Here is a 13,076-nt window from a genome sequence, read left to right as displayed (position 1 = left end):
CACCAGTGGTTCCTGAAGGCTCAATGTCTCATCCTTCATTTTCCTCATCACCCCATAAATCTCTTCTTCTCTGAACCTAGCATGGTGGCTTTCACCGTGTCAGTCATCTGGTGGGAAAGCTCAGCCCAGATTGAGTTCCATATTACTTTGAGCTGTTCCGGATATAAGGATGTTTCACTTGCTTTGGCCGTCATTCTATGCTGCTGAGCTGCGCTGTGCTCTGCCGTGTCCAACTCTTTGTGACCCCCTGGACTGCAGCCTGCCAGGCTCCATGGGATTCTCCAGGCAAGAGTATTGGAATGGGTTGCCATTTCCTTCTCCAGAGGATCTTTCCAACGCAGGGATCGAACCCACACCTCTTGTATCTCCAGCACCGCAGGCAGATTCCTTTACCATCTTACCTCCTGGGAAGCCCCAGTCATCATTGTTCAGTTCAGTTCAGTCGCTCAGTTGTGTCTGACTCTCTGCGACCCCATGGACTGCAGCACACCAGGCCCCCCTGTCCCGCACCAACTCCTAGAGTTGACTCAAACTCATGTCCATTGAGTTGGTGATGCCATCCAACCACCTCAACCTCTGTCATCCCCTTCTCCTCCCACCTTCAATCTTTCCCAGCATCAGCACTCAATAAATAGCTCCTTTAAATGACTCCATCGTTCAAGGAGCCCCTTACGTGGTTCTACTTTCTTGAGATTGCTGGTTAGTAATTACTCAGATGAAAAGTTCTCTCAACTCCACCTGGCTGGGTTACTGGTATTGGTATGAGGCTCTGTTTGCATCTGTAAAAGATGCATCTTGATAAATGAACAGGAAAAGCCCAGTCAAAATTCAAAAACATGGGTGACCCTGAGCAAGTCCTTTGAATTTGCTGTTTCCTCACCTATAAATATAAGATGCTAAGACGAACCCTGATCATCTTTTAGATGCAGGATTTAGCTCATAAAGCTCCTGTGGGTGGCGTCAGTAAGTCATTGCCACGGTACTAGATTTAGGAGACATTTGCAGACATTTGATCTCATTCAAACTCTGCATCAGTGCCATGAGAGAAGTGTTGCTCCCACCATTCTAAAGGTTACAGATGAGACAATTAAGACTCCAAAAGATACTCCTGTAAGTTTCTGCAGTTAAAAAATGGATGGAAACGAGGTTTCTCCCTAGGTCTTTTTCCTCATTAAAGGTTATATCAAACTGTACTCTCCATTGGTTTCACATTAACACCTCTTTGAAACCTCATATATAAAACACTTTCTACCTACATTACAGAGCTTGGCAGAGGTGTAGGGGAGCAGCAGAATATCAGAAAGCACTAGATGATCCAGACACTTTCATAACACATTTCTGAGCAGGACAGCTCGCCAATGAAATCATCAGTGCTGAGTTTTCCAGCACAGAAGAAGCTGTTCTATTCTCTGCTTGGGTTGCATGGAGTTTAGGAGCATATTGTAGTCATCATTCACAGGGGACAGCCCAAGAGGACCTCTCCCCACCACCCTGGGCATTATGGAAGACTCCGGGTGGCCCTGAAGACGAAGTCTCAGGCTGTCTTCAGGACACAGCAACAGACTGGCAGTCTCCAGTCTCCAACTAAGGTCCCGGCCACAAAGATCCTCCTGAAAGACAATCTCAGGAACTGAGGTTTAGATGGTCAAAGTCCAAATTCAGTACTAGGCAATGGAGAGCTACCTGCAGGGCAGGACTAGGTAAGAAGCCAAGCTTGGAAGGGTCAAGGCGGGGGCCAGGAGAGACACACAAGATTCACACACCCATGGTCAAGCCCACAAACCTCAGATCAGAAGAGACCACAGACACACTATGCAGATGGACCTGAGCCGGTGTATCTACTAACTGAGGGCAGGGGAGCAAGGAGGGGGGATGCCGGGAGCAGACGGAAACTAGGGAGGCTGAGAAACGCAAGAGGGAGTCAAGGTGGGTGGTTCAATGCGCTGGCAGACTTTCAGGAACCACACTCCACGCTGTTGCCAAAGTGCGGAATGAATCAGGGGTCAGGAACTCAGACTGGCATTTCGGACAAGAGAAGAGGAACCTGAGCCCACACAAGCAGTGATAAAACCATGAAAAGTGAAGTCGCGTTCATTCCAGTGAGGCTGCATCTTATACACATCCTGTACCAGCAGGACCCAACCTCAGGGTGGCAGAAGTCCAGAGGTCACGGCTGAAAGAAGGCGAGTGGTACCACCAGCTAGAAGGAAAGACAATCCCTGGCAAGAGCTAGGCAGATACTCATGGGGAAAAACGCCCGCCAAGAAGGCTCATCAGGGGACTCCCCTGGTGGTCCAGCAGTTAAGACTTCGCCTTCCACTGCGGGGGTACAGGTTCAGACCCTGGTCAGAGAGCTAATAGCTCACATGCCTTGCAGCCAAAAATCTGAAACAAAACAAACAAATAAAAAAAGCAGAAGCAATATTGTAACAAATTCAATAAAGACTTTTAAAAAAATGGCCCATATTAAAAAAAAAAGAAGCCACATTAGAATGTTCTTGGAGGGTTATTCCCCTCAAATCTAAAATAAAAAATCATAGTAATTAGCCACATAACCATGGTGACATTTTCCCTAAGACTGGGTTTAGTCCTAAACACTCTAAATGCCCCTATTAGATGAAACTTTCTTAAGAGCAACCCTTATCATGTTAAATGGGGCTCAGGCCCTCTTGGGTTTCTTATAATTGTGAGCTCTGTGAATCTAAACTACATTCCTATTTCTAGCCACGGGAACCCACTTCTCCAATTCAAACATCACCTATTAATACGTCCCCAAGCTGGACAGGCTAGCTCTTTTGCCAAGTGGCCAGAACATAACATCGGAACCCCTCTCTGGATACCCTGCATCAGTAGGTTCTCACTCATTCAATAGGATCTTGCTTTTCTCCCTTCTGGTCCTTCTTTGAGAACTGGGTTTGGAAGAATGGACAAGGGTGTGCTAACTCAACCTGGGGAAGGGTAACATGACCGGTGGTGAGAGCGCAGACGGGAGACCAGCCTGCCTGGAAAAACCCTGGCTCCACACCTACCACCTGCGGAAGGGACCTCACTGACTCTGTTTCCTTACCTGTAAAACGGGGACACAAGGAGTTCCTGTTTGGCATGACGGTTTGAAGACTGAGTCTGTGCATGTCAAGAGGGAGACCAGCACTAGGCCCAGACAAGGGCCCCACGAACGGGCGCGGTGGTGGAGGGGGAGAGCACCACCGCCACTGCCATCTATGTCTACAGAGGCCTCAGGAGCACCTGGACACTGCAGTCCTCTGCACCGTGTCCTGCCTCACATTCGTTCACCCACTCTCCAAGCAAACGGGCTCTGTACCAGGGGGCACCAGACAGTCAAAGAAATCACTTTGAGAAACGGAGGTTCTCAGATGGGCCATGCGGCTGAAAAGAAGGGCCTGATTTCTCAGGCTAGAATATTTCACAGGAGAGAATAACACACCTACCCCCACACACACACACCTACACACACACACGCACACACCCCACATCGTAGGCTGATGGGGCTTCTGGCACCAAACTTGATAGAAAAGGATGAAGCAAAAGTCATGAAGGAAAAGGCTACAAGAAACCAAGAGTACAGAGAAAATTCAACACACGGGGGAAATTAAACATTGATAGGAAATCATTCCCGAGAAAACACGAACAATAGAACTCCAGGGAAAGAAGATGCTACAGGCCAGTAAGACCTCAAGATTTGTATCTACCCCAGCCAGGAAGAACAGGACAATGGACCTGCGTAATCTACACCCCAGACCATAGAAAGATGTGGGAACAAACCAAGAGAACGCTGCTGACTGTATTGACAACCTGGATAAAGATCTATAGGGCAAGCTCACTAAAACTGCAGAGGGGATGAGGAGAGGAGTGGCTAACGTGCCGGAAGGAAATTCAACAGAGCAACGTTCCTGAAAGGCTGATGAAGTGAAACTATTCGCCAAAACTTAATTAGGATAAGTGCAAAGTGTTGCACTTAGATGCCAAAAGTCAAGGGCACAAGTCGAGGATGGGAGAAAGTAAGGTGAACAGCACGGAGGACCGGGGAGACCCTGGGCAGACGGTGACCAGCAGGGTCCGAACGAGCCGACCCAGGGGTGGGGCTGAGCCAAGTGAAGAGGCCCTGCAGTAGGCCCTGCCAGGAGGCGAGACAGCGAGGGCCTGGAGGGCCTCATTCAAACCAACGCAAGGCAGAGAGGACTGGGGTCCAGTTAAAGGAAGAAAACTATGAAAGGAGAGAGTGCTTGTCTCAAAGTCTAACACACACAGAATAGCTGAGGTAATTATAAAAGTTTATGGAAGAAAAGAGAAGGCTTGGGTAAGCGGGTGCTGAGAAACACAACAGCAGTAAGATGTCTGAAATCCTATCATTTGGGAAAAGGATTCTGCTTGCTCTGTGTAATAACAAGTAATGGGAGTTAAGTCCAACCCCTAAACAAAGAAAAATTTTTTCTTAGAACTGCCTTTAAAAATGGAATAAATCGCCTTAGGAAGAACTGAGGGCCTCACCACTAAATGTAATCAAACAAAGGAGAATGACCACTTTCCCCCAAATTACACTGGTGCTTCCAATCTGCACATGGTTGAAACTTGGACAAGAGGACCTCTTTCATCCTCAAAACCTATATTTTTCCAAACAGGCTTTATCTTGAGTGTGCTCCAGAATGAAGACCACAGTCAATAAGAATTGTGATAAGTATGAAAATAGGTGTATTTATGGAGGATGCGCTGGGATCCATGCAATCTATACACCTGATACAGCGTCCCATTTAAGGGGATGATTCTCATTCCCATTTTATAAATGAAGACACTGAGGTGACCCAGCTAGTTAAACAGTGAACCAGGACTGGAGCCCCATCTGGCTCTGAAATCCACACCTCTGCTCACAAAAGTATTCCTTTCCCACTTCCCAATCTGCTCAGTATTGAGGATCTTTCATCACACACACTTGACAGTTTCTGGGGGAATGGCTGGACCAAGCACGGGGGCCAGTAACAGCCACGAAGACCACAGAGGGTGGGAAGGAAAGCGGAGCCTTTCAGCAGACCGGAGCGAGCAGTAGTTTCAAAACACAGTCTAGGTCTCCCAGCAGAGTTCTCCCCATCTGAGTAAGACGGATTTAAATTTAAGTCTGGAGAATAATGAATAATCGGGAGCCTCAAAAAACTCAACACCAGAAACCACAGCAGGGCACCCTCAGATCTACTCTATCCAGAATTAGTAGTGCTTCAGAAAATCTCTCAGGAAAAAAAAAATATGCCTTGTTTTTGTTTGTTTTTTGTTTTTCCAGCAGTTATAAAAAGGGTTAAGACCACCTTACATAACAAGGGTGGAGCATGGTAGTAAATACAGCTGTTTCAAGTAAAAGCAGTAACAGAGGCAGACAAGGGAAGTCAGTAAAAGTAGGTATTTAGGCAAAGACAGAAGGAATAAGCATTGAAAAAATAAAGTCAGGGCCAAAAATTCCACATGTAAATCCAACCCCCTCAAAATAAATAAATAAAATGCATTCCTTATTTAAATATTTCACAGAGCAGCACGCCCATGGAAAAGATATGAACCACTTCAACCGTAATCTCATTTTTATGAAACAGAGGCCAACCTGGGCTTAGCTGGGGAGGAGAGGGAGGGAACCGGGCACGAAGGGATTGGGTACGGCCTACGTGCAGGCAGGGAACTTGCCCCGACAGGCACACTTCGAGTGGGCATCTCAAAACTTCCAGCTGGATGAGGCCCGAGATGAAGAAATGGAAATAACCACTGTGGTCACAATCATTAAGAGTTTGTAGAGGCCTATGTGCCAGGTACTGTGTTAAGCACTTCCGGTGCATTATTTCATTTAATTGTCCCTCAAAGGAACACTGACTCTGTGCCCTGTACAGATAAGGATGGTAGTTGGAAAAGCAACATGCTGGGCACTGTGCTGAGTGCTTCACATGGATGCCTTGGGCCACAGGCATAGCATTCCAACAGGGGCCAGTGTGAGTGCCATCCCTGTATACAGGTGTGGAAATATGGTACAAAGGGATGAAACAGATGGCAGCCCAGAGGAGTGGGGTGACCTGTCCCAAGTGCAACAGCAAAGATGGAGCAGAGCCAGAACAGAGCTGTCTGTCTCCAGAGACCAGGCCTGAACCAGGAGGTATAGGGCTCTGAAGTCATCTTGCATCACCCACTTGGTACCAAAGACTCCCCAGCTCTCAGACCTGTTGTTCTCGCTTTCCAGGGGAGAAACAACTCAGTGACAACAAAGGGAACTGGAGAGAAACAAAGTAGCAAATATGCAGAAGTAAACAAGGCCCAGCTCATGTGCAAAAGCAAAACTTAACAGCGAACCTACAAACACATGGATTATTACAAGCAGAGTAGCAATCAAAACCCACAGAGTGGAGGATAATGCTGATGAGCTTCTGATTAAAAAGTCCTATAGTTTAAGTGATCGGGATTTCTAGCTCTTTTCATGGGCGTGTGCACAGTAGGAGTTTTGCAAGATTGCTTAGCAACGCCTGGCAACCAGACTCCAGAATGGATCACTCCTTGGTAACTCTAGTAAAGCAATAATTTTAGCTCATGAAAGCTAAATTTTAGAAATCCTAATAACTCATATAATAGGTTACTAGTAAGTAGCCTGCAGCCATACATAAAAATGCACATCTATAACCACTCAGCTTTCACTTGTAGGAACCAAAGAAAGACGTGTACTTTTGAGATTCATCATTAATTTATTTAATACATACTTGCTGAAAACCTACTATGTGGGTTCTATGCTGTGGGAAAGAGACCCTTGACAGCTCACCAGTGAGCTATAGGCTATACACGAAAAACATGGGCTGGACTAGAAACCTACTTTTAGGAAAATGAGGCCCAGAGAAGGAAAGCAATCCATTCTAAGTTGCACAGCACCCTACAGGATCTTTTCAGCTGCTTATGTCCCACCCAGTAGACTCAGCAGGAAAACCCTGCTCCCCTGAAAAGGCCACATTCCCATGATGGTCCAGAGAGGCCCCAGGATCCACCGGTTTGCCTCTTGGTCCTCTGAGCTGGCCTGGAGGGCTGGGAGTACCAGGATGCAGGGCCTGGCTGTTGAGCATCTTGGAAAGTCTCCCACTTGACCTCAGGACCTCTGTGGTCAAGTAAGGGAAAGCCTATGACACGGTGTCGGTTTTTATTGGACCCAACCACAGGCGAAGCTTGCCGTCATCTGGAGTGATGGAGAAAATTAAGTTACCACATTCTCACGTTTCAGCCTTTAGCCCGTATTCCTTCGCAAACAGGAAATGTTTATTTAAATACAGCAGTCTCCAGCATGTTCCAGAGCCAAGTGAAAAACCAAAGATGTCCACTCTTGCCCCTCTCCACTGTCCAGGCCACCACCTCGCCGTGGGTGAGGAGCAGGCCTCCGCCTGCCTAGGCGGGACGGGGCGCAGGGGCCCTGCGTGAGAGCTCATGCTCATCCGTCTCCTCCTTTCTGGGCTGAGATTGTGGTTGGAGAAGAATTACATCTGTGGGCTCCTTTTGTACTCAGAAGGGTCAACGCAGCATCTGTTTACTCTGTGCTCCATGGTAAATGTTTTCTTTCAGGCACCCCCATTCGCTTCCTCTCCCCTCGTCCTCTATCTCTGCTCCGTGGATAATAAATTACACTGAACTCTCCTCTGCGTTTATTTTGCTTTCTTGTGGGTGTCACCTCCCCACTGAAGGGGAAAAAAAATTTTTGTCAGTAGTTTATAAACGGCAGAGAGTTTCTCTGTGTGATGTGCTGGCATTATGGAGAGTATGCTAGAACACAGACCCCTAGGCTCACAGACACCAGCTTAATTATGAACAATTTAACAGGCCCCATTTCAGGCCTGAAGCAAAGTCCAAATGGTGACTACATTATCCTCATGTACGTTTCCCTTAAAGGCATGCCATGGGTGGACACGGTCACAACACCACCGGAGCAACAACCACACACACACACACACACACACACACACCCCTTCATAAAAGGCTCTTTGGGAGACAGAATAGCAGGAATGCAGAAGGGAGAAAATGCTTCCTCTTTGTTATAAAATGCAACATAAACATTTGAGATCAGAAAATGGCTTTTAGGAAGGTCCCGAGCACCTTAGGGCAGCGCTGACAAAAGTTGTTGTTGTTCCTGTTTAGTCGTTCAGTCGTGTTTGACTCTTCACGATCCTGTGAACTGTAGCCCACGAGGCTCCTCTGTCCATGGGATTTTCCAGGCAAGAATGTTGGAGTGGATTGCCATTTCCTTCTCCAGGGGATCTTCCGGACTCAGGAATCAAACCCCAGTCATATTTTTGACCACTGAGCCACCAAGGAAGCCCCGCTGATAAAACTTAGCCACATGAAAAAATGAGCCTTGAGAAGTTGAAAGGGCTCACTAAAGGAAAGTTCCTTCTTCCATCCTTTGATTACATTCTTGAAGTTGGATTACTGGTTTTCCTCTGTATATGCCATGATTTTATATACAGTTACTGGAATGCAGTGGACACTCAAGTTACGTTTCTTGAATGAATGAAGGGAAGAATGAATGAAAAATTCCTCCCTCAAGAAATGCTTAGCATAACTCAGAAACTCCACCCCCTCCCCCCAAGAGTACGCAGAATTGAAATGTTACATGTGAGCTGACAGAGAGGGTGTGGGATGATGAAGGACTATTGGAACTGTTGGGAGGCTGTGCCTAATCCTTGCAGTAACTCTGACCCAGCCTGCTTGTAAAACCTGCCCCCAATCCCCACTCCGAGGCGGAAAGAGACTAGATGAAAAGCCAGCCTTGGCAAACACTTCACCCTAATGCAAGCCCAGCAAATGAGACATCAATGGCCAGAACCAAGGGAGATGAGATTCACACATTCCAAAGCACCTCCTACTCTGCCAATGCCTGCTGGTGGCCATGATGGCAGAGGCCCATGGGAAAGCCCAGGACTCCAGTTTCTACCCAGTGTCTTCAATTACAGAGCAGATGGGCAGCCCCCAGTTGCCTGGGTCTCCTGGGGGAGGCAGTGCAGTACCATGCTGGCTGCAGAGCTGTGCCTGCAGCTTTTGAGGACTTCCTACATGCCAGAAGTAGAGGGGCCTACTCTCCTTGTAGTCTCAAACATGCCACATGATTTTAACTATCAAAGAGACCCCAAACAGGAGTGCTAATGTCAAAGCAAGTGAATGTTTGCAGAGTGCACCTGAAGCAGCAGTAACAGTTGCCTATTCTAAGACCTCGGCCCAAGGAGAGCCCTCCCAGGACCATCTATTTACAGATCTTGGTCCAAGTTGACCCTTGTTCCAAGGATGTCCAGCAGAGGGGTAAGGGCTGTACACTTGGGAGCCAGATATACTCGAATTCAAACACTTAACTAGATACTACATGACCTTGAGCCAATGACAAAAAGGCTTAACAGTTAAGTGGAATAATAAGCATTACCTTTGTAACTAATAAGACGGTTGTAGAGATTCAGTAAGATAACACATGTAAACAAACTGAAGCACACAAAGCATTCATTAAACATTAGCTACAGTTATTATTTCACTCACTCATGTGGTTGGCCCTGGTGTGAGGAGGGAGGGGAATTTAAGTTTATCAGTTATAGGTTTCCAAAAACACCACTAAAACAAGTTTTTCACTGGCATGGTAGAATATAATGTCTGAATTCAGTTGTGGAAGCCTGGATTCTGGCCCTTTTACTGCCACCAACATGCTGTGTGGCCTTAGGTGAGTCATTTCACATTTCCAAGCTACATTTTCCACCTGCATGCATGAAGGTTCAGCTCTACCCCCGTCTAGAACTATACGGTTCACCCCCCACAGAATAATCACTGCATTTGGATAAAAAAATGCTTTGAGCCAAAGGAGAGCAGGAAAAAGGAAGGCAATTCTACTGAGTCTCCGCTCGGGGACATAGGAAGAGTAGGCAACAGAGAATGAAGGGGCAGGAGGTGATTAACAGGAATAACACACTCTGAGACAATCCATCTTAGTCCCTTGCCACTCTCCTCCAGACTACAGCGGGGAAGGCAGAATCTCAGAGACCCCTGCGCCTACTCTAAGACGTGTGGGGAAGGGGCAGCGGGAGAAGGAAGCTCCCAGCTAGAGCAAACCCTCACCCACTTCTGGGCTGTGTTCCCAGTCCCTTCCAACCCCCCTCCACCGTTTCTCCTTCCTTCTTCACTCCCGACTGCAGGCTAGAAAGAGCCCACCTCAGTCCAAGTTTTGAAATTGGTCTGAGGATCAAAATGATAAATGTTTCCAAAACGTTGACATATGAAAAGTAAATATTTGGTTGCACAATTGGGGTTAAAACGAGGGTCAATCCACCCCACTCTCCAAGCGCCTCTCCTCTTGCTGCCAAGCCCAGGATCCGAGGTTGAGTGCGGTTTGTAAGATTATAGCGCTCGCTCTCATTTAAAGGGCTGTCAGCATTTCCATTCTCCGGCCCCGTTCGCAGAGGCATTTATAACCGAGCCATAAAAAATTCACCCAGGCTGCAACTTGGCTTCTCGGAGGCTGCGCTCCAGGCAGGGCGGGTTTTGCAAGCACCCACTCTGAAATGGTTTGGTTCCTAAGAAGTTAGACCTTCAGACACACTCTCAACTTTCCTCGCAAGGGCAGCCAGAGAGCGGCTGGCCCATGCTGATCTCCGAGCTGGTCAGTCTCCGGAGCCCGCTCTCCTAGTCGCCGTGCCCTTGCAGCCCCATCACCCTTCCGCTTTCTTCTTCCCTCCCTCTTCAAATAGCGCGGGGCCCCTTCCTCTCACCCTAAGACCTCCCCGTAAGACCTCCCTGGCTGCAGTGTCATCTACTCCCTTGCCTTGCGCCAGCATTCTCCTTGGAAACTGTCAGTTGGCCCTGCGTCTGGAACCCTTCACCCATGGAGAGGCACTGCTCTTCGCTCATCACAGGGGGCCTCAAGCCCTCTCTCCCTAGACCTGTCCAAAGCCACAGACCCCCAACTCAGAGGGTGGAGGATCCATCCAGGAGATGGGGAAGGCAGACTGCAACCAACGCGACCAAGGGGAAAGGAAGGATCTGGCGCGCCTGGGGGCCCTTCTGTGGGACCCAGGTGGGTGGCCCGGGTGGGGTAGGGCGGGGCGGGGGTACTTACAGGCGCTCGGCGTTGCGGGGGATGCCCCGGGGAACTGCCCGGAGGCCCAGCCCATGGCAGTCCACGCTGGCGGCGGAGCAGGTACACTTGGTGGGGCAGGCGGCAGCGGGGGGCCCGCTCAGAACACTCGCCAACGCCAAGGCCAGCATCAGGCGGGCGCGCACGGCGGCGCCGGCCCCTGTCCGCCCGGGGGCCATAGTGTGCAAGGGCCCGCGCCCGGAGGAGGCTGCCTCGGCAGGGCAAGACGCGTGGAGCCCGCGGAGATGAGCTAAGAGCACGGACGGCCTGGGGAGCGGGCAGCGGAGTTAGCGCGGAGGAGGAGCGAGCTCGGCGCTCAGGCGCACGGGGCGCGGGCGGAGCGGGGCGCGCCGGGCGGCGGCGGCGGCAGCAGCTCCATCGGCGGGGCCGGCGCTGCCCCGCTGCGCATCGCTCGGAGTGCCCAGGTGCCGAGCGCCCCCTGGCCCCACCGGACCGCGGCCCGGGGCGCGGGCCGGGTCGGAAACCTGGGGAGAGCGCAGTGGGGCGCGGTGCCCGGAGCGGTCCGGCCTGGGGCCGGGCTCAGGAGCGCGGCGGCGACGGCGGCCGGGGCACGGGGCGGCTGGGTGAGCTGGCCGGCGCTCGCTCTCTCCATTCACTGAGCGGGGCAGACACCGGAGACGCGGGGCCCACCCCTCCCGCCCCCCCAAAAACGCCAGCTCCGCCTCCCATTGGCTGCGCCGCGCGTCATGTCGACTAAGTTGGGAACTTTGCTGGAGCGACCGGGGAGCACGAAGGGAGGAGGCCACAGAGGAGGGAGAAGGAACGGGCGGGAAGAGGGACTCGCTGGGCCAGCAGGGCCCCAGAATTGAGGCTTTTTCACTCGAGGGAGCCAAGGACTGACCAGGCTGGTGACACATTTTCTTTATTCCGGCACTGAGCTAGGCATGCTGCTTACAGTTCTCCCTTCTGTCCCAACATCGTCCCGCAAGGGGGCATTTGTGGACCCCTATTCTACAGATTAAAAACTCAGAGCTCAGAGAAGTGAAGTGACTTGCCTGAAGTCACACAGCCCCGGGGGACCCCAAACCGCGGCCCTCTCATTCACCATGTTTTACTTCACAGTCCATCAAAGCTGCAGCCCTGCCTCATCTACAAAGATCCTCAAAGATCCTGCCTGATCTTGGCTAAGATCCACTTCTTCCTGAAGGACCCGTTGCATCGACACGACTGCCCTCCACGATCACAAGCGTCAGAAAACGGCCACCTGAGTCGTTCAGGTCACTGTCGGTAAGCCCTAGTTGGAATCATTGCTTCTTTGCCCAGCCCCAACACTGGCTGTGCTGCTGAGAGTAGTGATGGCTGGGCCGTGGACCCCTGGGTTGACAGTGCTGGGTTCCTAGGCTTTGAGCTTCTGCTTCCTGACCAGGTGACTTTGGGTCAGTCTTGTCACCTGAACCTTGGTTTCCTCAAAGCAAGGAGGCCACATCACTGTCTGGGCCCGCCTCCCTGGGTTGTCTGGAGCATCAAAGAAGGACAAGTGTGATTTTCAAAACACTCATTACATGCAAGGCATCCCTTTGGCCTCTAGTGCCTTCCTCTCCCAGTGCCCGCTCTAAATTGGCCAGGTCTGAGCTTTTCCAGATGCCCTGGGGAGGGCATGTGTTGGGGCTCCATAAATACTTGTAGGAATGATTTTGTTTGTTTGTTTGGAGGGAGAGGGCAGGAACCAGAGGAAGTATTGCCCAAACTTGAGGTCTGCTCACAGTGAAAACATCTGAATGAACCTTTGCATATACACACATTCATACACACACACACTCATACCTACAAATACACCAGTGCCTACACACACCATCACACATATCACACACACCCACTTGTATACAAACATGCTTCCACATACTCTCATACACATTCACACTCAGTCATATAACACATGTGTGCACATACTCATACACATTCACACTCAGTCATATAACACACATGTGCAGAT

The 13,076-nt window shown here is 50.0% G+C and overlaps 1 protein-coding gene across 1 annotated transcript in view; it reads right to left on the bottom strand.

Annotated features, from left to right (window-relative positions):
* Positions 1-11,440, bottom strand: part of SLIT3 (slit guidance ligand 3) — a 729,977-nt gene extending 718,537 nt beyond the window's left edge. The window contains exon 1 of the mRNA XM_040262791.1: positions 11,105-11,440. Within this exon, the coding sequence (XP_040118725.1) occupies positions 11,105-11,301 (197 nt within the window). The 5' untranslated portion in view covers positions 11,302-11,440. The remainder of the gene's footprint in view (positions 1-11,104) is intronic.
* Between the last annotated feature and the right edge of the window lie 1,636 nt (positions 11,441-13,076).

Source organism: Oryx dammah, unplaced genomic scaffold (assembly GCF_014754425.2).
Source record: "Oryx dammah isolate SB20612 unplaced genomic scaffold, SCBI_Odam_1.1 HiC_scaffold_20, whole genome shotgun sequence".
NCBI classification, from domain to species: Eukaryota; Metazoa; Chordata; class Mammalia; order Artiodactyla; family Bovidae; genus Oryx; species Oryx dammah.
Note: the sequence above shows the minus strand (reverse complement) of the source record. Positions and strands in the feature narration are given on the sequence as shown.